The 26,851-nt window shown below is 41.2% G+C and overlaps 1 protein-coding gene across 1 annotated transcript; it reads left to right on the top strand.

The window, feature by feature from the left end:
* The first annotated feature begins 4,920 nt into the window (after positions 1-4,920).
* On the top strand, positions 4,921-17,844 carry LOC308088446 (hatching enzyme 1.2-like). Its single transcript, XM_080432904.1, has 6 exons — positions 4,921-5,038; positions 6,103-6,468; positions 14,726-14,807; positions 15,155-15,340; positions 16,887-17,039; positions 17,685-17,844. Exons 1-6 carry the CDS (start codon positions 4,924-4,926, stop codon positions 17,722-17,724), a joined length of 942 nt encoding a protein of 313 aa, XP_080289030.1. The 5' UTR covers positions 4,921-4,923; the 3' UTR covers positions 17,725-17,844.
* The last annotated feature ends 9,007 nt before the right edge of the window (positions 17,845-26,851 follow it).

The raw sequence follows: 26,851 nt of genomic DNA, 5'->3' as shown, positions 1-26,851 counted from the left end.
TGAACACCCTGGACAGGTACTTCCACTGGAGCGTTCCTGGAGGAAACTACATGACAGGTGTCACCAGTTACCAGGACAACGGTAGAGAGTAAGTATACATTCACAAAGTATTATAGTATATATACTACATTTATACATTAAATATTACATATACACTTTGTCTGGACGGGTATGATTTTGGTTGATTGATGTCCTTTTTTGGGTCAAATTTGAATGAGAAATATAGCTCTGAATAAGATGCCAAATTAGTGGACAGCAGTTCATTTTCTTAAAATGTCTTTTTAGTATATAGAGTACTAGAAGTCGGCGGCCGGCCCGCTAGCCGCGCACAGGGCTCTATTATTAGGCCTACGTCGTCTCCCCTCCCCCCTCCCCCCCTCCCCCCCTCCCCCCACACCGCACACGTTCGGTCGCGTCGCCGTCTTTGTCTGATGTTTTTGCATAAACATGGATGGTGGCTTGTTTCTCGCGCACAATCTGGCAACACTGAATAGTCCAGGCTGTTGGTTGGCTAGTAGTGGTCACGTGACAACAACACACACACACACACACACACACACACACGTCGCACAGACACACACACATTAAAAGGCTCGACTTTTTCTTCACGGCGCTCGTGACTCCAAATTAGGTGTTTTTGTTTGTGTGTTACGCACTGGATTGGAACTATTTGTGCAATGTTATTCTTCACAGTTGACCTCAAAGAAAGGTAGGCCATAAGATTGTTTTGTTGTTGTTGCTGGCTGGGTGACGATCATAGTGGAAGGATGTCTGTGCGGAGATTTAACCTGCGGTGCTTGGTTGTATGCTTTATCCAACATGACAGCCATGTAAACAAAGAACCAATGTCATTTACAACTAAACGTTGCTCTCAAGAATGTTTTTGAAAACATTTGAAGTGAGAAATAGACGATGCAATAAGTGAAAAGTGATTCTATTTGATCGATTGAAATAGCAAAACGCTCGCCCCAAAACACAGTCGCCCCGGGGCAAATCCGGCGGTATTACAGGCAAATCGGCAGTATATAGAATGGGGGGGGGGCGAGTGTGTTTTGGGGCGAGTTTTTTTTTATTTTGTCATTTGTTTTCCGAGGCGTACTTGTCCGCCCAGCCCAATACTTATGGAATACTTTCATTGCCGTAAGCAAGGAAATACTTCGTGTTGTTGTTACTTTTGGGTACATTTATTTATGTATTTATTAAGTAGCCGTGCAATAAGCGGGATAATGGTGGTTAATCGCCCTGAAGGGCTTTAAATGTCAATAATGACCCCCATGCATTATCCCTTGCATATTTTTGCGAGCGAAGACCGCTGATTTCAATGGCCGCCGCTTCGTGTTGTTTCGGCTGTGGCCGTCGGCGTTCGGTTGTGCTGACGGTAAACGGTGCGAAAGTGTTTCCCCGTCCGGTGTGGTCGTAATGTGGTGAGTAGAATTAATTATGTTGCGAGGTGGAAAATGTGTAGTGAGCAATGAGAAGTACCCTACGCCACCCGTAAATTCAGCGTGCACGTTGTGGCTGGTGTTGTGGTGAGATGTCAGATGTAGTTGTTGTGTTTAGTCGAAATCAATGCTGTGGGTATGGCGTCAGCAGGCGAGAGGTCCAAATGAATGGAATGGCTGTGGGCGTCAGCGGCGGAAGTAGCAATTCTCCCTTTATAGTAGATGTTCTCCCTGCTCACTTTGCTAGTCTGGGTTGGCTCAAGGTAGAAGACTGAGTGCACAATCTCTCAATGGGTCTGGTCTTTCAGATACTCAGAGGATCAATTATATTATTTGAAAACTAAGCCATTTGCAATTATAAGATACATGTTGAGAAATGACGTAATTCTTTTTTCTTCCTTTCTCAATGGCAGGGATCGCCGCTGGCGTTTCCGATACTGCAGAGCCACTACAGGTGTGTGTGTGTGTGTGTGTTGTGTGTGTGTGTGTGTGTGTGTGTGTGTGTGTGTGTGTGTGTGTGTGTGTGTGTGTGTGTGTGTGTGTGTGTGTGTGTGTGTGTGTGTGTGTGTCGATTCCTAATCCTTAAACCCTTTGGAAAGTTACGTTTTCATTCATAGACTGAATATTGGTGACTGAGCATTGAAGCATTTATTTTATGTATATATTAAGAACATCATTTACATGTTTATTATTATTATTATGATTATTATATATTTTATGTATTAGGAGCAGGTCATTGAGCAGAGCGAACATACATTTACATATTTATTATTATTACTATGATTATTATTTATTTTAGGTATGAGGGGCAGGGCATCGAGCAGAGCATCGAGCAGAGCAGAGTCAGACATCTATTCACATTGATAGAGTCATTTTGGTCTCTTATCTGAATTATCATAATGTGTCTAGGGTCCTTAACCTGGTTAAAATGTCCTATTAATTATGGTCTCATAATGGGCCTGTAATACCTCAGTCATGTTAAAAGTACTCTGTACTCTCTACTAGCAGTCTCTCTGTCTACAAGCCAAGGTTGAACTCATGCTACAGGCTTTCTGTGGCAATCTTTTGTTTTAAGAACACTGTATCTAGAATTCTCTTCTACAGCTGTCTCCCTTAGTGTCACCAAATCTCCACTGACCAGTGGGTCAGAGTCAGATGTCAAACCTGTTGACCCAGACATGGGGACGCTGTTGTCCAGAGATAAACTGTAACACCCTCATCCTCCATCATAATCTACCATCATCTACCATCATCAGACGACGACGTAACCATCGCTCTCATCCAATCCGAACATGTCTTGTCAACGCTTTGCGCTTTAATGTCAAATGGTGTGATCTAATGTCCTAATGACCTATATCTCTGTATGACCTGACATCGTCACTAATTTACTCTGTCAGCTGTCACCCTGTCACAGATAAACCTGCCACATGTCCTATAATATCGAAGGGATAACTTGTTTATGGAACCATAAGATGTATACAAGGATACCATAAGATGAACAACAACTTATTATGAAGACAGCAGGCGCCGTCCATTCTGATGACTTCCTTCTACGTATGAGGGTCTTACAACCAATCAGAAGAGAACACCTATATCTGATGCCATGGATGTCCAACTCTGTATAAATAACATTGTCTGTTGTTAACACTTCAGTGTGATTATTATTCTTGTCTGTAACTGTCTCTGTGTACACGCTCGGACAATACAGACTGATCAATTTTGACTTACCAGGAGGTGTCTGACTATCATTTCTTTGGGTGTTGACTGGACGGGTATTGGGGGTCTTAGTACCAAACCATCTTTTTACATCTTATTATAAAGTTAATTTCTTATCAGCTTTATCACACGTATTTCTGACATGAACAGAAATATGAAAGGTCTGACTGAAGGTGACATCATGGTTAAAAAGTCTCGGAACGCCAGGATTTGCAGTCAATGTAAATGGAAGAAAAGGTCCAACATGGTTGAGGTAATTATGAACTAAACTAACTGCCCACAAAAAGTTCGGAAACTTAACTTCGGTCGATTATTTCTCCCCTTTTTATAAAACCAATATATAATTGGTATTGTGTTTTATAAAAATCTGCCAAAATCACCCAATATGCTTCAGCACTTAGCCTCGCGTAGCCAGACTATATCACTGCGTGGATATGAGTCTGGTGCTTCTATCAGGAAGGTTTTTTTCCCGAGGGGCGGGATCAAAACAATGGCTCTGGATGCAATTGGTTAGACCTACAACCAACTACCAATTACAGTCTCCCATATTTGAATACTGGGCCCTGATTGGTCACCCCAGACTTCGGGAGCAGGAAATGGATTCACAATGCGAGCGGTGCCAGACCCAAATCGCAGAGGGCATTTTTTTTTTGCACTGGCAGATTCGTCTGGTCCCAGGCTAGCCAGCACTCACCTGCAAGCAGGTGAGTGCTGGCAGGTCACTCAAAACCAGTCACAGGTACGTGATTGGCAATGGGCAACTTTGTTGAGTTTGTGTATGCTCCAAGAAGCAACACTGCCCCCATGGAAAGATGCCACGATTGTCCCTTCAGGATAAGGCCTGTGCAATAGGGCAAGTGAAGCTGGTGTTCTGTTATGCAGAGTGGCAGCCCTAGTACCATTTCCAAACTTAGGACCAAGTTCTGTGAGACTGGTGAAGTCAAAGGAAGATAACAACCCTTCACTGAGGAACCATAGGTTTTCTTCCAGAGATTTACAGGCAAGATTTGCACAACGGTACCAAAGACAGATGTCAAAGTTGTAGGACCCAAGCTCAGGTGCCAGTCACACATCTGTGACTGGCACACACCTGCCTGCAAATGGTACCAGGGCTGACACCAAATAATGCGTAATCTGCATAACGGAACACCAGCTTCACTGAAGGGACAAACGTGGCATCTTTCCATGGGGGCAGTGTTGCTGCTTGGAGCATACACATAAACTCAACAAAGTTGCAAGACCCATGCTCAGGTGCCAGCCACACACCTGTGACTGGCACACACCTCTCAGCAGGTGTGTGCTGGCAGGTCGCTCAAAACAAGAGCGATTACCAACAGAAGCATATTGGGGGTTTTGTCAAAACATTTTGGAGGCGCTACCCACACGCTTAGCTGTGTTGCTCATTCCACGAATGCCCGATCCTTACAATCCGTACCTCGTTGTAAAGGTGACTAATCACCGATAAAAATGATATAAAAAACAAAACCAATGGGTATTATTAAAGGGGAGAAATAATCGACTGAAGTTAAGTTTCCGAACTTTTTGTGGGCAGTTTATATTAAATATGAACATTTTCCTGCTTGAAAAACCAAGTTGTCCTGAAGTCATTGACCAGTCTACTGCCTCGGAAGCATCTCAGAGCATCTCACATACACATGTCAAAACTAAACAAAAATTGTATGGATTTATCTCTTCTCGTCTGGAGGTGCCTTACGCCATCGACGGTTCCTTCACCAGCGAGTACAGAGACATGATCATCAACGCCATGGACACCTTCCATGAGAAGACCTGCGTCAACTTTGTTGGTCGAGGCAGCCAGTCGGACTACCTGAACATCATCAACTCAGGAGGCTGCTCGTCCTACGTGGGGAGAATAGGAGGTAAGTAGTGGTGTAAAGTAACTTAAGTACATTTACTCAAGTACTGTACTTAAGTACACTTTTGAGGAATCTTTACTTTACTGGAGTATTTCCCATTTTCAATACTTTTACTACTACTCCATTACATCTCAGAGGCAAATATTGTACTTTTACTCCACTACAATTATTTGAAAACTTGAGTTACTAGTTACGTTGTAGATTTTGATTATTATTACAAAACACACATTAACCACTTCAGCCCTATAAACATTTACAAGCTCACAATGTGTCGCGATCTGCTATTTTCATATACATTTTGAACTTGTGAAATGGGACATTCTGAACAATGAGTACTTTTACTTTTGTGTACTTTAACTCTTTGACTGCCAGAGTATTTTCATAAAGTACTCCCCCAGTGCCAGCAATTTTCGTGTTTTTTTATTTTTATATTTTGAATTTTTCTCATGAAAATAATTTAAGGACACATAATGTAAAGACCCAGCACAAATCCGCCACTAGAGCGCAGCACATGACAGCTTTGATCATGTCGTTGGGTCTCTCTCACCCTTCTTCATAGATTAGACAAGGAAAAACATGAAAACGGATGTGACGTCCCCCCCATTGTTTTGATCGGCGAAAATTACGTTGTGATATACGACGGCGATGACTGATCGTCACCCAGACCATAGATTATAGAAGAGAAACTGTCCGTTTGTCCGTCATACCGTGTGAAAGACCGTTTATTTACCTATTTTGGACGAAAATGACTGGGGAAAAGAATCAAAAACCGGAAACGGAATCCAGGTCATGAAACCGGATGCAGATGTCCGTGAAGTAAGTGGAACTCGAGAATAACATTGAATATTAAGCAGCATAGCGCAATCAGAGATTAAACAATGAACGCGCGTCCAGCGCGTCGAGCGCGTCGACGGCCAACTGGACAAAGTAGCACTTGACGCGTTATCGCGTCGTCCGCAGTCAAAGAGTTAAGTATATTTTGATGCCAATACTTTTGTTCTTTAACTTTTTTTTACCGGACTTTTACTTGTAACAACAGTATGTGATTACTTTTTCCACCACTGTAGGTAAGCAGGCCCTGTCTCTCCACCACTCTGCGGGTCGGAGCTGTTTCAACACCGGCACCATCCAGCACGAACTGCTTCACGCGCTGGGCTTCTGGCACGAGCAGTCCCGGAGCGACCGCGACCGTTACGTCAGGATCAACTGGGCCAACGTTAAGACCCAGAACAAACGCAACTTCAACAAGCACGTCACCAACAACCTGAATACTGTGTACGACTACTCCTCCGTCATGCACTACGGCAGGACCGCCTTCTCCAAAAACGGACGAGACACCATCACTCCCATCCAGGATCCTTCTGCGGTGATCGGCCAGAGAGAAGGAATGACCGCCACGGACATTCTGAAGATCAACAAGCTTTACGGATGCCGTACGTAGAACATGAAATCAATAACAGTTAGGAAATAATACCATAATATGATATGGACGTAATTGAAAAACACAGGTTGTTACGATTAAAACCTTATTGACCATTAGTATTATATCATTATGAATGCACCATATAAGTTCATTCATTCATTAGTTCATTCATTGTCTCTGTAGGAGGCAAGGCTTAAAGTGATTGTAGTTTTGTTTGTGCTTTGAAGTGTGTGATGTCATTTCTAGTTTAATTCATTTGACCTTTCAGCTTGTGTCAGATCAATCATTGTTCTGTGATGTTATGATGTCATTGTTAGCTCAATTGATTTGACCCAGAGCCTTCTATAGGTTTGACATTGCAGTTAGTGTTTGACCAATTTACACAGCTGCAGTAGTAATTAGTGGAAATTAGTGACACCTGTCAGTTTGCTGGCAGTGGAGCATTCTCATTCCAGTTTGTTAGGTGTAGAGTCAAAAAGTTTTGTACCGTGCTCTGTTTTCTTTTTACCCAAGTGAATGTAAATTTTGGTTTTGATCAAAGTAAAGTGTTTTGTTGAACTTTATGGACATCTCCGTGTGGATTATTTTCTTTTGGGAACAACACCACGTGTACACCATGGGATACATCTTTTAAACTTTTCTGCGGATACATTAGTACAAAACTCCACTCCTCATGATCTGTGCATTTGGATTGGAACAGTAAATTGAAGACTTTGGACTTGGAAAGGACTCACTAAGCCATGAAAAGCCCTCTCCAGCAACTCAAGTAAGTGCATCACAGACTCAATGTGATTGCTGAATTTAAAGGATATTGGAACTCTGTGTAGTTAATAGCAAACTCAGCTAACAAGTGGAAAAGGCTAATTCTTATCATGGAGGAGGATAAAGATACAGCCACAGTGGTAAAGCGGCAAGTGAAACCTACACCCAAAGCCATGGAAGATGCATTGCAAAGGAAAATAAGTGAAAAGAAATCTAAATTGGGCCATGTTACTATGAAGAAGAATGAGATAATGCATTTGATGGATGACGATGGCAATTTAGAAGTGGTCAAGACCAAAGTGAATGTTGAGTACAATCAGCTCTTTGGAGAGTTTTGTCAGCTGAATACCTCAGTGAAACAAATACTGCAAATTATGTCAGAAGAGGGCATGAACAAGGATCAAGAGTCTTGGTTTGATCCAAAGGCAAATGCATTCTGTGACTTTGTTAAGCAAGTTGATACTTGGATGACAGATGTTCATAGACGAATGGAGGAAGCAATGAAAGCAAATGAAGCTGTTAACCCTTCAGACAGCATATCAGTGGCAACATCTAGGACCTCTAGAAGGTCTAAGGCAAGCTCTGGCCATTCTAAAGCATCTTCTGCTTCTGCACGCTTGAAAGCAGAATTGGAAAAGGCTGAACTTTTGTCAAAGGCATCAGCACTGAAGAGAAGACAAGCTTTGGATAAGCAAGAAGCTAAGCTTAAAGGGCAAGACCACTTTGGTAGAGTTTTGGGTTGTGTATTGACCTTGCCATGATGTAACTCCAAAGGTGGGCAAGAAATAAAAAATAATTGCTCCATTGATTAGAAATTGATAATTCAAAATATGCTCCTCATTGACTTACATTGTACGGTAAAACAGCTCTAGAAGTCACTCTTTTAGCACATAAAAAAATGCAAACAAAGTTGATTCAGACAATATAGAACATCACCAAACCCAGTACTGTTTGTTTTTTTAATAAAAATGTTAACTTCCTGTTGATTTAGCTATTTTTATTAAGAAGAAAACCCGGACTGGATCCATGGATCCGGATCCGGATCTTCAAATAGTAAAATCATCAGGAAGTTGACATTTTTATTAAAAAAACAAACAGTACTGGGTTTGGTTATGTTCTATATTGTCTGAATCAGTTTTGTTTGTGTTCGTTTACGTGCTAAATAAGTGACTTTCAGAGCTGTTTTACCGTACAATGTAAGTCAATGAGGAACATATTTTGAATTATCAATTTCTAGTCAATGGAGCAATTATTTTTTATTTCTTGTCCACCTTTGGAGTTACATCATGGCAAGGTAAATACACAACCCAAACCTCTACCAAAGTGGTCTTGCCCTTTAAAGCTGAGAGGGAAGAGTACGAGATTCAAGCTGCTTTAGCCGCTACAGATGCTAAAATCAAAGTTTTGATGGAATTCGAGGAAACAAATGCTTCACAAAAGGATGAAAAGCATGAATCACAGGGAAAGCAGTCAGCTGGGCTAAAGGAAAGTCATAGACTTGGAGGGCCTGACCCAGTTGCGGCAAGCCATATTCCAGCCACTGATCAACATGGGCTTGACCCATTTGCTGCAAGCCATATTCCAGCTACTGCTCAACATGGTAACACAAGTGATGGAAATAATCCAATGCCACTCCCAGATAATACTGCTCAGTTAAACCAGGCAGCTACAGGTGGTGCAGTGCATGACCATGTTTCTGTAGTTAGCGGCTCCGTTCACTCAGAAGCAATTCCAGAGACTTTGGTCACTGTAATGCAGTGTCAAAATGTTATTACAGATTTCCTGGTAAAGCAACAAAGACTTTCTACTCTGCCACCACAAAGCATTCCCATCTTCAAAGGAGATCCTTTAGAATACAAACTCTTTATCAGAGCATTCGAGCATGGTGTGGAGAGTAAAACAGAGAGCAGCAAGGATCGACTCTACTATATGGAGCAGTATACGAGTGGACAGCCTCGAGAGTTAATACGGAGTTGCCTTCATATGGATCCAGACCAGGGTTACTGTAAGGCAAAAGAACTATTGAAGGAGCATTTCGGGAACGAATACAGGATCTCTGTAGCCTACATGAGCAAAGCTTTAGATTGGCCTACAGTTAAAGCAGATGATGGTGAAGCTCTCAATGCACTCTCTCTCTTCCTTACCGGCTGTGGCAACGCAATGACTGACATGGAGTATATGGAGGAGTTGGATAATGTAGCCAACATGCGCGCCATTGTCAGTAAACTTCCTTACAAGTTGAGAGAGAGATGGAGGAGTATTGCCTTTGATATTGAAGAGAAACATTCTCGAAGGCCCAAGTTTAAAGACCTTGTGATGTTTATTAACAAACAGGCTAAGGTTGCACTACATCCTTTGTTTGGAGATATAAAGGACAGCAGCAAGGGACCAGCTAAGTCTCCAGTAAACTTGTCAGAGAGGAAAAGTGGTAAGATGATTTGCACCACAACTGCGACACAAGTGAATAACCAAGCAAGTGTCGGCACAGAGGGAAAACCAAGTAAGAAGGGTCCTACCAGATCTGTCAACGCTTTCACTAAGCCATGTGCTTTTTGTCAAGGTGAACACAGCATGGCACAGTGTAAGAAATTAAGGAAGTCCTTACACAAAGACAAGATAGACTTTCTCCGTGGGAAAGGACTATGCTTCGGTTGCTTAAAACAGGGGCACATGAGCAAGTCCTGTGAGGAGAAATTAAACTGTGAAGAGTGTTCGTTGACACACCCCACTGTGTTACACATGAAAGTCAAAGACAAGGCTAAACCTAAAGAAGAATCATCAGAGAATGGTGAGACGCAGTCTGTGATCAGTGGGTTTGTGGGCACAGAGAGCAAGACGTGTTCCGCCAACGGGGCTGGGGAAGCAGAAAGTATCCTTGCCATCGTTCCGGTCCAAATAAAGGCAAAGAAGGGCAACACAGTGATTACTTCTTATGCTTTCTTAGATCCAGGCAGTACCGCCACGTTTTGCACGGAAGATATTATGAACCAGCTCAACCTACGTGGAAAGAATGTTGACATTCTCCTAACAACCATGGGGGATCAAAAGACAGTCCACAGCCATCTTGTAACAGACTTAGAGGTGAGCAGTCTGGAAGGCAGCGATTTCATAGAGCTGCAAGAAGTATTCTCTCAAAAGACTATTCCGGCTAATAAAAGGAACATTCCACATCAGGAAGACGTGGACAGATGGCCTCATCTGGAGCGAGTGCGAGTCCCTCACATCAACGCAGAAATAGGTCTGCTGATCGGGACTAATGTGCCAAGGTCAATGGAACCAGAGGAGGTCATCAGGAGTGTAAATGATGGACCGTATGCCGTAAAAACTATCCTTGGATGGACAGTGAATGGACCTTTGAGAGAGGGCAACTGCTATGCAACGAGAGGTGGAGTAGCATATGCTTCATCCAACAGAATATCTGTGGCTAAGCTGGATGACCTATGGAACCAACAGTTCAAATACGACTTCCCTGAAGGTAACCAAGGTAGCCAAGAAGAGCAAGTGGGGATGTCCAGAGAGGACCTCCAATTTATGGACAGTGTGTCACAGTCTGCCAGGCTGGTAGATGGGCATTACTGTATAGACTTACCACTAAAGAACAAGGAGGTTAAGATGCCCAACAACCGGGTTGTAGCTGAGCAGCGTGCCTTTAACTTGAAGAAAAAGCTTCTCAAGAATCCCACATTTTGTGAGGACTACATCACTTTCATGAGCGATATGATCACTAAAGGCTACGCAATGAAAGTTCCTGATGAAGACCTCAGCCGCAACGATGGAAAGGTTTGGTACATTCCACACCATGGAGTGTACCATCCGAAAAAACACAAGATACGTGTTGTATTTGATTGCGGCGCGTCTTATCAAGGAGTCACACTGAATGGGCAACTACTTCAGGGGCCGGACCTCACCAGTACTCTGATTGGAGTTATCACAAGATTCCGCCAAGAACCTGTGGCTACTATGGCTGATGTGGAAGCCATGTTCCACCAAGTGAAGGTCCCGCCAGAAGACGCTGACCTACTAAGGTTTTTATGGTGGCAAGATGGAGATGTCCACAAGGGTCTGGTGGAGTACAAGATGGTGGTGCACCTATTTGGTGCTACTTCATCACCGAGCTGTGCTAGTTACGCCCTCAGACGTTCTGCGGAAGACAACAGGGACCTGTTTGATTCTACAGTCGTCAACTCAGTACTGCACAACTTTTACGTTGATGACTGCCTTAAGTCAGTCAGCTCTGAGGAGGAGGCCATACTCCTGTACCATAACCTGAAAGCTATCTGTCAAAAGGGGGGCTTCAGTTTAGCGAAGTGGCTTAGCAACAGTCGAGTGGTGCTGGCAGCCATACCTGATAAGGAAAGGGCGAAGGAAGTGAAGGACCTGGATCTGGATCAAGATTCACTCCCCTTAGAGAGAGCTTTGGGGGTACAATGGTGTGTTGAGTCTGACAGCTTCAAATTCAGAATTGTCATCCAAGACAAACCTCCAACAAGAAGAAACATCCTCTCCATGGTGAGCTCCATATACGATCCTTTGGGAATCCTGGCGCCGGTGGTTCTACCTGCAAAAAAGATCTTGCAAGAGCTCTGCAGGCTAAAGCTCAGCTGGGATGGCATGATTCCAAATCATCTAGCTCAGCAGTGGTTTGATTGGATCAAGGATCTGCAGCAGCTCAGTGAATTTGGAGTTGACCGATGCTTCAAGCCTACGAGTTTTGGAGAGCGTACATTCGCTCAGTTGCATCATTTCTGTGATGCTAGCGAAGAGGGCTATGGCACGGTAACCTACTTAGTCCAGCAGAACAGCAGGAATGAAGTCCATTGCGCTTTTGTTATGGGAAAGGCAAGGGTTGCACCACTCAAGCCCACCACCATTCCACGCTTGGAATTAACGGCAGCGACTATGGCAGGGCGCATGGACATGATGCTAAGGAGAGAACTGCAGCTGCAGCTTGTGGACTCCATGTTTTGGACAGATAGTACGGCTGTACTAAAGTACATCAACAACGAGACAACAAGGTTCCGTACATTCGTAGCCAACAGAGTGTCGGAAATTCTGAAGGTTTCCACAGTAATGCAATGGAGGCATGTCAGCACACACAAAAATCCTGCTGACTACGCCTCAAGAGGACAGAAGGTGGAATCCTTCGTGCAGAACCAGGCCTGGATCTCTGGGCCAGACTTTCTCATCAAGTCAGCTGACAACTGGCCAGAGAACCCTGATCATCTGAAAGATCTCACCACACCGGATCCTGAGATGAAGAAAAATGCCACTGTCAATGCTCTGGCATTAGAAGAGCAGTTAGATACAGTGCAGCAACTGATAGAGCACTACTCTTCATGGACTCGCTTGAAGAAAGCGGTCGCATGGATTCTTAAGGTAAAGGACACATTGCTGTGCCTGGCCAAGAAGAAAAGAGAGCAGAGTGCAGACATTGCACTGTCTAATGCTGACGAAGATCAACAAAGACGGCAGCTTCAGAAAGTTATGGCAAGCTACAAAACAAGCCTCAGCAAAAGAACGCTCACAGTGGATGATCTGAAAGAAGCTGAACTTGAGATTATACGCTACTGCCAGAGAAAGACGTTCCAAGAGGAAATCAACACTCTACAAAAGGGTGAACCCGTCAGAAGGAGCAGCCACATATACAAACTCAATCCAGTTCTTCAGGATGGAGTTCTGAGAGTCGGTGGAAGGCTCAGTCGTTCAGCCATGCCAGAAGAATCCAAACACCCTGCTATCCTGGCTAAAGGCCTTCGTGTGTCAGAGCTCATACTTCAAGAGGTCCACAAAGTAGTAGGTCACAGTGGGCGCAACCACGTTCTGTCCAAGCTACGTATAAAATACTGGATCCCCGGTGCTAGTGCAGCAATCAGAAGAGTCCTGTCTAAATGCCTTGTGTGTCGGCGACTACATGGTGTTGCTGGACAACAACAGATGGCAGACCTACCACGCAACAGGGTCTTACCAGATGAACCACCCTTCACTAGAACCGGCGTGGACTATTTCGGTCCCTTTGAAGTTAAGCGTGGAAGAGCTACTGTGAAGAGATATGGCGTCATCTTCACCTGCTTGGCCACGAGAGCTGTCCACTTAGAGGTAGCGGCTTCCCTGGACACAGACTCGTTCATTAACGCTCTTCGGCGGTTCTGTGCCAGAAGAGGCCAAGTTGTGGAGCTACGTTCTGATAACGGGACCAATTTCGTTGGAGCAGAGCGAGAGCTCAAAAGAGCTATTCAAGAGTGGAACACCTCCAAAATAGAGGACACTTTGCTCCAACGAGGCATCAAGTGGATGTTCAACCCCCCAGCAGCCTCTCATCAAGGAGGTGTATGGGAGCGTCTAATCAGATCCATCAGAAAAATCCTCAATGCCACACTTAAGACACAGAGTCTGGATGAGGAGAGCCTTCAAACGTTTCTTTGTGAAGCAGAGGCTATCCTGAATAGTCGGCCCCTTACCACGCCCTCCAGTGACCCAAACGACCTGGAGGCACTCACCCCAAATCACCTCCTGTTACTGAGGACGAAGCCATCCTTACCACCAGGGCTTTTCCAAAAAGAGGACCTCTATGCCCGACGAAGGTGGCGGCAGGTTCAGTACATGGCTGACCTTTTTTGGAAGCGTTGGGTGAGGGAGTATCTGCCCGAGCTTCAGGTGCGCCAGAAGTGGTTGCGTGTGTCTCGAAACTTTGTGCTTGGAGACATAGTTTTGCTTGTAGACGAGACTGCGCCAAGAAACTCATGGGTCATGGGCAAAGTTGTCCAAGCATTCCCAGATGAGAATGGACTTGTTCGCCGGGTTCGTGTGAAGACCAAGACCAGCGAACTAGATAGACCCATCACTAAGGTCTGTCTTCTACTAGAAGCAGTATAATTACTGTTGAACTTTAACAATATAAGAGACTTTAATTGTTTTCTTTGGTTAAAACTTTATGACCCAATGTTTGTGTTTTCTGTGAATTGATAATTGTTTCTAAGTATAGAGAGCAATTAGGGGCTGGGTATGTAGGAGGCAAGGCTTAAAGTGATTGTAGTTTTGTTTGTGCTTTGAAGTGTGTGATGTCATTTCTAGTTTAATTCATTTGACCTTTCAGCTTGTGTCAGATCAATCATTGTTCTTTGATGTTATGATGTCATTGTTAGCTCAATTGATTTGACCCAGAGCCTTCTATAGGTTTGACATTGCAGTTAGTGTTTGACCAATTTACACAGCTGCAGTAGTAATTAGTGGAAATTAGTGACACCTGTCAGTTTGCTGGCAGTGGAGCATTCTCATTCCAGTTTGTTAGGTGTAGAGTCAAAAAGTTTTGTACCGTGCTCTGTTTTCTTTTTACCCAAGTGAATGTAAATTTTGGTTTTGATCAAAGTAAAGTGTTTTGTTGAACTTTATGGACATCTCCGTGTGGATTATATTCTTTTGGGAACAACACCACGTGTACACCATGGGATACATCTTTTAAACTTTTCTGCGGATACAGTCTCATTTATTTATTCATTTCAATGCAGCTGTATCCAGATGGGACAACGAGTGGGGCGGTACATTGGATGTCAAATGTCCATCTGGCCAGGCTGTTTCTGCTATTGAAAGGTAAACAATGTACACATCTAAAGTAAACAATGTACTATTGTATAATATTGTATAATGTATAATATTTTTTGACTCGCATCCCAGTCCGGGGGGTACATATGGGGGCCCATATTAGCTCTTGAAACGGGCCCCCAGATCATTAAGGCTTCCCCTGATAGAAACAATACACATCTAAAGTAAACACTATACACATCTATAGTAAACAATGCACATCTAAAGTAGTGATTCACACAGTTGAATTCAAGAGATCTACGTAAGACACATTCATAACAATGATCTAAATGATCCTTCATTTAGAGAACACTGTCTGACACTTTTCCACCTCATTATGTCCGTCTGTATCAAAGCACTCACAGTAACAGGGCAGAAGATCGTAGATGGAAGATTTCCTGCAAGTACTTCGGAGCCCCCGTTTCTTGTCAGTGGTCCGGTTACGTGAATAGATTTGAACAACGGCTCCATTTCAAATGCCCAACACACCACGTCATTGCGGGGGTCCGCAGCACCCACCACAACCACTATGAAGACAGACGGTAGGTTTCTGATGAAATGACCTGCAGTCCACCTCTGTTTGCTTTATATTTGAAGAGATTACTTTCAAAGGTGAGGCAGCGATCACAGTGATCAGTGTAAAACAGTGGTTCTCAACCTGTGGGTCCCCACATGATTGTGGGGGATCCCAAGATGACAGTGAAGTGACAATTTAAGGACTTCTAAGACCTTTTTAATACCTAAAAAAAAATCCCAAATTGTCAAATGATATAAGAAAGAGGTAACAATAGTGAAAATAGCATCAAGCTTGTAGATCTGCTATTTTCACAATATCTGTGGAACTGAGTGAAACTAAATGTAGCGCCTCAACTCCTACAGTTTCAGGTGCTTGTCAGGGTAGGGGGGCCCCAGTTCAAATATGATTATGTTGGGTGGTCCCCAGTTCAGGTGTGAAACATAAATGGAGTTGAGTAGAGAGTTCAGAGGATAAACACTTTACCAGTACAACATTATGACATTTAAAGGAGAATTTTGCCCGACGGTTTTATTACCTTTCTTATGATGTTATGATATCCTAGGAGGAGTGGTACAGTAGAGAAATTTCATAACTCCATAAGAGCAACTTTACAGTGAAGGACATTCAAGACAGACACGCTGCATACTGTTCTAACACTAACATCAGATCTCTCCCGAGAAAAAACTATTAAAATACGCGATTTAGAGCAAGGACCATAGGCGCAGGGTTTTAACTGCGGCGGACCCGTTATAGAGTTATGACATTTCTCTACTGTACCACTCCTCCTAGGATATCATAACATCCGAAGAAAGCCAATAAAACACTCGGGCGAAATTCTTCTTTAAGTGTAGCAGTAGTGACTCAGAGCGTCTGCCTGATGAGCTAAAAGCCTAATATCTCCTAAGATTTTGGCTTTCCACACGGTGATATAAAGACCTTATGAACAATTACACTTTGCGTCAAATCTGTAAAATTTAACAGCTATTATGATACAATGTTAACTATTGTCATGATGGCGTCCAGGGGGGAGGGTTTTCCTCCACCTCCACCAACTCCCAGTAGTGTAAAGTCACTAAGTACATTTACTCAAGTACTGTACTTATGTAGAATTTTGAGGTATTTGTACTTTACTTGAGTATTTCCAATTTTCAGTACTTTTACTTCTACTCCACTACATCTCAGAGGCAAATATTGTACTTTTACTCCACTACAATTATTTGAAAACTTTATTGTTTAAATTGTGAAATTGTGAAAATAGCCGATCTACAAGCTCACAACACGTCGCGATGTGAGCTTGTATATCTGCTATTTTCAAATGTTTTAGTACTTTTACTTTTGGTACTTTAAGTACATTTTGATACCAATACTTTTGTACTTTTACTCAAGTACATTTTTTATTCCGGACATTGACTTGTAACAGAGTACTTCTGCATTGCAGTATTGATACTTTTACTTAAGTAAAACATTTGAGTACTCTTTCCACCACTGCCAACTCCTCCACCTCCTCCACCTCCTCCAGTGCCAACGATAGACCACAAACTAAATGTTGATAATTGCTTTTTGTATTCCAGGTGGTCATTTTACTGCTGCAAAGCCAGCTATACTGTCTCTTCCAACTCCCGGTGGACTTATTACATGAATAACTGGAAGGAAAGCTTCAAGTGGGATGTACCTGGAGGAAACTTCCTCACTGGAATGTTCAGCTCACACAGCAAAACCTATGAGTGAGTTATTATGATATATTATGAATATATTATAAATATACTGCACACACAGCAATACCTATGAGTGAGTACATTATGATCAAGTCACCTTTATAGTCAAAACCAAAGTGAGTACATTATGATCATAAATACAATATTATATAAATATAATATATACAGCACACGCAGCAACCACTATGAGTGAGTACATTATGATCAATTATATACAATATTCACACTCAATGGGTCATAGCAGTGGCGGCCATTGTGTGGTGCCACAGATCGAAAGCCCATTCATGTTCCCCATAGAGATTTCTGAAAATATTTATATTAATTATTTTAAGCCTGGAACCAAGATCAGGATCCTGGTGAATCATGACTGTAAAACATTTGATTGTGTGTCAAAAAATATTTGAATATTTAATAATACTTTATTTAATACATTTCAAATATTCTTTGGCTTGGTTCCAGACTTAAAATGATTAATATAAATATTTTCGGAAATCTCTATGGGAAAAATGAATGGCACCATAAAATGACCGCCACTGTTATGCCCAATGACGTGAACCACTGATTCACATCATTCGTACTGATTCTATTTAACTGATTAGGATGTCTACAATGACTTTTACCAAATTAGGTTTTTTTTTTTTTTTTTTTTGACAGGGATCGTCGTTGGTGTTTCAGATACTGCCAGATGCGTTGACGATCGTATCTATGTTGGGGCCGTCGGCCGCTGCTGTTCCTATAGAGACACTTAAACACAGGCTTTATAGAACTATATATATGGGGGAAGCTGGGTATGTTTTTCAACTCAAAGAGGTTCTCAACCTTTTCTAGATCACGGCCCACTTGGAAATATCAAGTGTTCAGGACCCATTTAAATTGCGGGGGGTGCATATGAGGCCCCCATATGAGCTCTTGAAACGGGCCCCGAGATCATTAAGGCCGCCCGACACACACACACACACACACACACACACACACACACACACACACACACACACACACACACACACACACACACACACACACACACACACACACACACACACACACACACACACAATATATTGGGTAGAGTGAATGGAGAAGGAAAAATGAAAGAGACATGGGACAGATTTTGGATTTATATGAGCCTTAAATGAACAAACGAACATTGATCTTGATAGAACATCAGAGCTATAATTCATATCCTCAGATGATTGTGAACTTCTCCGTAATCAATGTTTTTATTGGGACTGCTAAACTATGCCTTTATTGTATTCGTATTTCTTGGAATGGCTGTCGTTTTATGCTGCATTGTACCATTGAGTTACATTCTGTACCACTTTGAAAAATAAATAAACATTTGAATTACAAAAAAAGGTCTCTCTTTCTCTTTCTCTTTCTCTTTCTCTTTCTCTCTCTCGCTCTCTCAGCTCCGGTGGTCAGTGCCTGTTGTGACCAGTGGTCCTCCACCAGGGTCCTTGCTGACCGAATACAAGGCTACTACGTCCAGCGTTCAGGACTATGTCCCGTCCGTGCCATAGTGTAAGTGTTCTCTGCAACTCAGGCCTGATATTTGCACACACCCCTGTTTTACTGCTTTTAAAGATTATTTCCCCCCATAGTCTTAGCCTTTTTTTGGTGTGTTTTTCCTATTAAAGGTGATTTTATTTTTGTTGTTTTTCCCTCCCCCCATGTAAAGCATCTGTGGGTACTTAGAAAAGTGCTATATAAAATGTATATATTATTGTCTCCGCCAGGAGACTATGTTTTTTGTCTCCGCCAGGAGATTATGTTTTCGTTCCCGTCCATCCGTGTGTCCGCCAAGCTAACATTGGTCAAGCTCCACGTGACACGTGACAATATGTTGAAAGGGTGTGCTCTGCTTGGCTAGCGAGACGCATGACGAAATAGAGACCTATAAATAGGTGTCACTTCAAAAAATCATTTATATTTTTTGAAGTGAGCCTCCATCAGCCAAGCTAACATTGGTCAAGTGACACGTGACAATATGTAATATTGACAGGACTAATGGAGAGTATCTTTTCCTCTCCGTCCGTCTCTGCATGTGTCCGTCTGAGAACACCCAACATTGGTCAAGCTTCACGTGACATCAGAATATGTAATATAAATAGGTAAGACAGGATCAATCAGGAACAGTACTTTCCAGTACAAATTACCCGTCCGTGCGTATTATATAATTAATAATATAATTGCTATGATATAGTAACATGTTCTATTTTAACTCTTTGACTGCCAGAGTATTTTCATAAAGTACTCCCCCAGTGCCAGCAATTTTCGTGTTTTTTTATTTTTATATTTTGAATTTTTCTCATGAAAATAATTTAAGGACACATAATGTAAAGACCCAGCACAAATCCGCCACTAGAGCGCAGCACATGACAGCTTTGATCATGTCGTTGGGTCTCTCTCACCCTTCTTCATAGATTAGACAAGGAAAAACATGAAAACGGATGTGACGTCCCCCCCATTGTTTTGATCGGCGAAAATTACGTTGTGATATACGACGGCGATGACTGATCGTCACCCAGACCATAGATTATAGAAGAGAAACTGTCCGTTTGTCCGTCATACCGTGTGAAAGACCGTTTATTTACCTATTTTGGACGAAAATGACTGGGGAAAAGAATCAAAAACCGGAAACGGAATCCAGGTCATGAAACCGGATGCAGATGTCCGTGAAGTAAGTGGAACTCGAGAATAACATTGAATATTAAGCAGCATAGCGCAATCAGAGATTAAACAATGAACGCGCGTCCAGCGCGTCGAGCGCGTCGACGGCCAACTGGACAAAGTAGCACTTGACGCGTTATCGCGTCGTCCGCAGTCAAAGAGTTAAGTAAGAATTAGAACATTCCCAGAAAACTATGGTTAAAGATAGGGTAAGTGATTTCCTTTGATTAAAATAGCACGGGTCTGCTGGCGGAGACTTGTGCTCCGAGGAGCACATTTTCTAGTTATTATTATTATTATTATTATTATTATTATTATTATTATTATTACACTTATTATTATTATTATTATTATTATTTTATAGTTAATTCAAGCTTAATACCTTTTGTGCATGATATTGTACAAATCAATTGCAGGCCTTGTGGTTTTCAAATTAAACCCTAACTTAAACCACACTAGCTTTGTCTAACCCTAACCCCTGCAGAAACATTAATGAAGGCACATTTGTAATGTTCTGCACTGTCTGCATTTTGTACAGTTCCATAACTAATACACTATTCATTTACAGGTAGTTTGCTTATTCCATATAGGAGATACAATGTACAAAACATATAACATATAAACACAACACACTTTAGCCACATGCAGTCCAGATAAATAAAGTGTGCCAAAAAAACTGCAGAACAATTATGAACAATTATATCTATTATTTTCCCAATGTTAATATTTATTTCATGAAGGGGTTAGGGTCTTGTTTAAATTGTATCATAATTGTATTAATCACAATAAAAAATGAACCCTTTAGTCCGTTTTAATCATATATCACAAACCCCATTTTTTGGAAAATACACTAGTTCAATATTCAAAAAACTAATGTGACTATTATTAGTATCACCAGCTGAGTCATCTGAATGATAAGTTAGAACATTGATTTCGGTGGATTATTACTTTTTGTATAATGTCAGATTGAACAAAAACGTTACATGGGGTTTGTCAACTACAATATTTACCATAGATGATAAACCCAACGTAACAAAAACATCTCACACAGTCAAATACAGTGGATATCGATGTAACTCATAAATCCCAAACTTCATTGAAAATCACACTTTCCTCCCCAATTTCATGGCTAGGGAACAATCACATTGAGAGAGAAGCTGATAAACAGCTTAAAAGACACACACATCCCAGACCTAGGCTGGGTGCTGGATCAAAAGAAGTTAAACAGTATATAAGAATGCAACATCTGTACATTGCTGCTCCCACACCCAAACCACAAGTTTACTTTAGTAACGTTTCGAGCCACCAGGTCTGAGCCTTTTAATCTTATAGGGAACAATCATTGCCAAATTCCCATCAAAAATTCACCTCAGAAATACACACATTCATTAAAACTACATCAATGAAACATTTTACATTACTGAATTCCATTGCAGGTTCAAAACCTTGTTAGGGAAGAGGATCTGTTCCGACCCAAACAACGCGTGGACCAAAAGCACCATGAAGAAGGTGGACGCCAGGAACCGACCCAATGCTGGGGGGCTGCCAACAACTGCACCACCACCTAAGACCACCAATGCTGGGGGGCTGATAACATCTGCACCACCTACACACAGAGAAATCAAAGGGCAGTTTTGTACCTTAAAAGGTACAAAGGCTTCGTCGCACCAGCAGTACCCTAGCAGGGTACAGAATTGTACCTTTAACATTGGTACATTATTGTACCTTCTTGGTTGTACCCCTTAAAGAACATTTGTGTACCCTAGCAGAGTACAGAATTGTACCTTTAACATTGGTACATTATTGTACCTTCTTGGTTGTACCCCTCAAAGAACATTAATGTACCCCTTGTAACAACATTGTACCTTCATGTTTGTACCTCTACCTCGAATTTATGTACCCCCCAGTGGCAGAACTGTACCTTTTTGTTTGTACCTCTAAAAGAACATTAATGTACCCTAGTGACAACATTGTACCTTATCGTTTGTACCTCTAAAAGAACATTAATGTACCCTAGTGGCAACATTGTACCTTATGTCGCAATGCAAATATGGATTCAGAAACAAAAACAATCAAGATTCAATAACTTTTATTTTCTCCCCCAAATGGGTGGTTGTGCAATGCTTGCAAGTGCAACATGTACTTCAGTGCAACACAGTGCAACTCTTAGTGCAAATATATTTAAAAAAAAAAAAAATTGAAATGCTGTAAACTGTATAAAACAACAAAACAAACATGCAGTCAGTGTTGGATCACAAACGCTAAAACAGTTCTACACATCTGTCACAGTCACAGACTGTCATTGATTGTAGTGTCTAGGTCTTGTATTTCTATGTACATTTGCCCCAGCTGTATCTAATTGGTAACATGTACTTCAGTGCATCTCAGTGCAAATATAAAAAAGAAACATACAGAATATATAGGAATACAAATACAATCAGACCCAATATTAAGTCACTCCTACCCATTTACTTACAAATAAAATAAAACTATATAATACAGGCAGAAATAGTGTGTACTTTGAAGTTCAGAACAGTACATCCATGAGGAACATGGACAGTCTGGTTCTTAGAGTCTGAATTCAAGCAGAACAATTTTAACATGCATAAGAGTGCATAAAGCAGGCTAAAGCCACCTGTAAATGCAGTTGGGATGTCTGGAAGGCCATCAACAGCTACTTAATCCTCCAACATGACTGTACTTTGCAGTGCTGAATCTGGGCCTATCTCTGGCATACCCACATGGACTCCACTGGTGTGAGTCTCCAGATCATCTCTCTAGATTGAAGCACATTAACAAATAAACATTAAGAAATATCCCTGAATGGCAATGAGAGTGTTTTCCCTGATGCCTGAAATGTTTATTTACCTGACAAGTCTTCAGAGCAGGTCTGCAGGTCTCATAGTGCCACCGCCTTTCTGTGCATGGCTACATCTGTGCTTTGCATAAGGAACATGCGTTAGAATTTGACAAAACAATTCTGCACAACTCTGCATGTTTTCTTATATCATTGAAAAAGCCTACTCCTGGCAGGACAGAGCTCAAGATCAATAATAGGTTTAAACTAGATTATTCTAGTAACAGATTCCTTCAGGATAGATAGCAAGGTAGATAAGTATGAAGGTAAATATTAGGTAGGCTTAGAGATGTATTATGTATAGTTGACTAAAGTCCTTTGTTTTTGTTGCAGAAGAATGACTAAATGACAAAACAAATTGATAAATAATATCAGATCAAATACTTATTTTGACATACATGCATTCAACTTTAGTTTAAAAGACTTCATAAGGAACCGACAGACACCCTGAACAGTGTTGTGAAAATATGGCCTTATTTTTGTTTTGATGATGCCTTTTGTTTATGTTTGAACCTTGAAATGATACCACGGACGGCACCATAGATAATGATAGCTTACTATTTTACCTGGTTAGTTAGGTTCTGTAAGAGGACTTTCAACTGCTTGACTGGCGCTATGTGCTCTGGAGCGGTACATCTGGAACAGGGCTCTGGCATTATCATCCAAGGATTTGTGGAACATTGAGTGGAAATCAACTCCAGTGATCCGTTTGAATTCTGCAAAGAATGCAAAACAAAATGTGAGATTTTACATCCTAAAACAGATCAAGGTCACTAACGAGAGAGACAAAAATGTAGCTTATGATGATTCACAAATCCAGAGTCACGGCAAGGGGCTCAGGAGAATGAGGAAGGTACTCGGTTCGATCCCCCGCTCTGCCTGGCTGTGTTGAAGTGTCCTTGAGCAAGACACTGAACCCATAACTGCTCCCGACGTGCAGGTTGGTGCCTTGCATGGTTGCCTCCACCGTCGGTGTGTGAAGGTGTGTGTGTGAATGGGTAAATTCAATGAATTTCAATGAAATGAGCGCTTTGGAGAAAGGCGCTATAGAAATAATCTATTTTTATGTAGTCTACTTGTTCTGTAAGTGTCTAACCTTACCTGTTCTACTAAAAGTAGGGCTGGCCATGGATATCACTGAGGTTGCAGAGTTGGTTCTCAAATGCATGGTCTTTGACTTGGAAGTTTCAAAATCTTGATAACTGGAATTTTGTTAAGATGATTGTGGAAGCAACATGGTATCCACCTGGGTAGAAGGAAATATGGTAGAAAAGGAGCAAAACAGATGGACATATCACACATAGAAGTGGCTACACCGCTTTAAAATGGAAAAACATAGAGAGAGAGAGAGAGAGAGAGAGAGAGAGAGAGAGATGCACTTAATACTTACTAACAAACTCTCTTCAAGGAGGTTTACATGTACTTCTTGGTGGGTTCTTTCCACTACCTCAAAGGCACAAAGGTAAATAGATCTGAAAGTTGATGATAGATTTGTCTCAAAGTTAGTTTCTAAAATGACACAAAATGACACAGTGTTATTATTTTTTTGATTTGTAGTAGAGTTGCATTATTATTTTGGGGATTGGGAATTAAATATTGAAACATGACATTTCAGCACACCTTTGGTTTTGAACTTACATAGTCTATGCAAATGCAGTGCAGCATTCCATTCAAGTCATCCAAGAATCTCCTGCTTCACCTTTGCACAAGCCCTGAGATATGACAAAATAACAAACACATAAGCCGGCTAGCATTAATATAACTTTTTATTTTTATTTTATACTTGTAATTCCATTTTAAGCTACTTTATACTTCCACTCCACTACATTTAACCCAATAAGGTACAAAGTTGCCACTTGGGGTACAGACATGCTCTTTTAGAGGTACACAAAACAATAAGGTACAATGTTGCCAATAGGGGTACATAAATGCTCCTTTAGAGGTACACAGAACAATAAGGTACAATTCTGCCACTCGAGGTACATAAATGCTCTTTCAGAGGTACGAACAAGAATGTAGAGGGAAATGCTATACTTTTAAGTGAATTAAAATGCCACATAAAGTTAAGCCTGAATTATACTTATACTTACACTATAGTTGTGTGACAGTGTAGCAAGCTGAAAATAGCCAATATACAAGCTCACGTCGCTATCGTGAGCTTGTAGATCAGCTATTTTTGCGTACAACTAATTACTCACTCATGTCAAATCATGTAAAATGTATGCCAAGATGCCCTTACATAGCAACATTAGCGGCTAACATTAGCGGCTAACAGCTAGCACCAAACAACTGAGATTAATGTTTTTACCAATTTGGAAGAAAATAAAACACAGCGAGTCTTTCTTACCTCTGCTTTGCAGTCTTCCACACCTCAGATATCACAGGACTTGGAGACAGGATAGAAAATTAAAATGTTCCACCTCAGGCCATAGCTTGTCTCTGCTCTTGGCTCCAGACTCCAGTCCAGCCTCTGACCAATGTAGGCTGGCAGCAGATTGATGTTCAGTCAGTCACAACTCACAACAACTTCTAGTTTTAAGTGCTTCTTACTCCAATGTGTATTTTATTACTAATCACAAGGTAGGCTAAACAAAACAAAAGATACTCTGTTAAATCTCTCTCTGTCTTTTCCCTCACAAACTTCATCTGACAGATGCACTTTCCCCCCATAAACTGTAGCTCCTCCTCCTGGTCAAAAAAGTACAACTATGTACCTTAAGTGGCCAACAACAATTTTGTACCTTTAAAATTAGGTAAAGGTCCACAGTTGTCCCCATAAGGGCCTTTTAAAGTACCCTGTACCAATCCACAGGGTACTTTTATGACAAATGTACCTTTAGGGTACAGAAACCATACCCCTATTTCTGTGTGTGTAAGACCACCAATGCTGGGGGGCTGATAACATCTGCACCACCTAAGACCACCAATGCTGGGGGGCTGATAACATCTGCACCACCTAAGACCACCAATGCTGAGGGGCTGGGAACATCTGCACCACCTAAGACCATCAATGCTGACTCTGAGCGGCTGATAACATCTGCTGCACCTAAAACCATCAATGCTGGATGGTCTTATTATTATAAGACCATATTATTACATGCTATTATTATTAATGTATTCATTTATTTAATATAATATGTTGTGTACACTCATTTCTCAATAACGACACTAAGAAAATATATTTTAACCACTAAGCCTTTTGACTATGACACAAGAAATGTGAAGTCAAAAATATTATGCCATCAATGCAATTTTCCTTTTGATTAATACAATGTATTATGTTTCATACTGTATCTGAATGTTACATTAATCACTAGAGGTGTAACGATATAGTAACTGCATCGAAAAAACTTTTTTAATTTCCCACAATCTACTATATCGATATGCAAACAGCAAAATATCGTATCGTTTGACTTTGTATTGTATCGAATCGTTTTGCAATGCAAATAATCGTATCGAATCGTTTTGCAATGCTAATAATCGATTTTAAGTACTTGCGCGTTGTATTTAGAAATTTTAAGAAGAAAAAAGAGAAAGAGGGGATTAATTACTTTTCCATTACATATCGCTACACTTGTTTTATCGATAAATGTGTGTAATCTCTGTGTTCATGTCAAGGTGCGAGTTTGTCCATGTGTTCAAATATAATCCAGTCCACATATTTGCCAGAGAATCACTGTGTTTACTTATTTATATCCATAATAATAAATGTTTCCCTTAAATATTGTATTGTATTGTATATTGTAGAACAGAACCTGTGGATATCCTTGTCATTCTGGGCTTAAACAAGAAGTGAATATTTGAATGATATAGCACACATAGAGGAACTGTAGTGGTGAAACCTTTATTAAACAAAACAAAACAAAAACATAATTTCTCCCAAGGGATAAAAGGGGATCTGATATTGTAACAATCTAAACAATACACATGTCAACACACAGTGAACAGTTACACAAACTGAGTAGTTTGTCAGCATTTTACTGCACTGTTATTTACTGCATATCAATGAACATAATTATTGCATGAATATGAATGAATATGACTTGCTAAATCCTGAAAAATGTGGACAGACACAGTGATGCTCATATTGTACTACCAGTAACTGAATAAGCAAATGAGCTGGAGGGAATAATGCTATAAAGATAAATACATGTACAAAAAAACTTTTAAAAAATGAAATTCCATCATGCTGAATAGAAAATAAGATCCATACACAAGATAAAATAAAAATCCATCACGAGAAACTATTAATGTTTATTTTCTTCAGTCATGTCGATTGTCAGATTATCTCTCT

Source organism: Gymnoscopelus braueri, assembly GCF_963280865.1.
Source record: "Gymnoscopelus braueri genome assembly, chromosome: 7".
In the NCBI taxonomy this organism is placed as follows: Eukaryota; Metazoa; Chordata; class Actinopteri; order Myctophiformes; family Myctophidae; genus Gymnoscopelus; species Gymnoscopelus braueri.
This window is presented reverse-complemented; position numbering and strand designations above follow the sequence as displayed.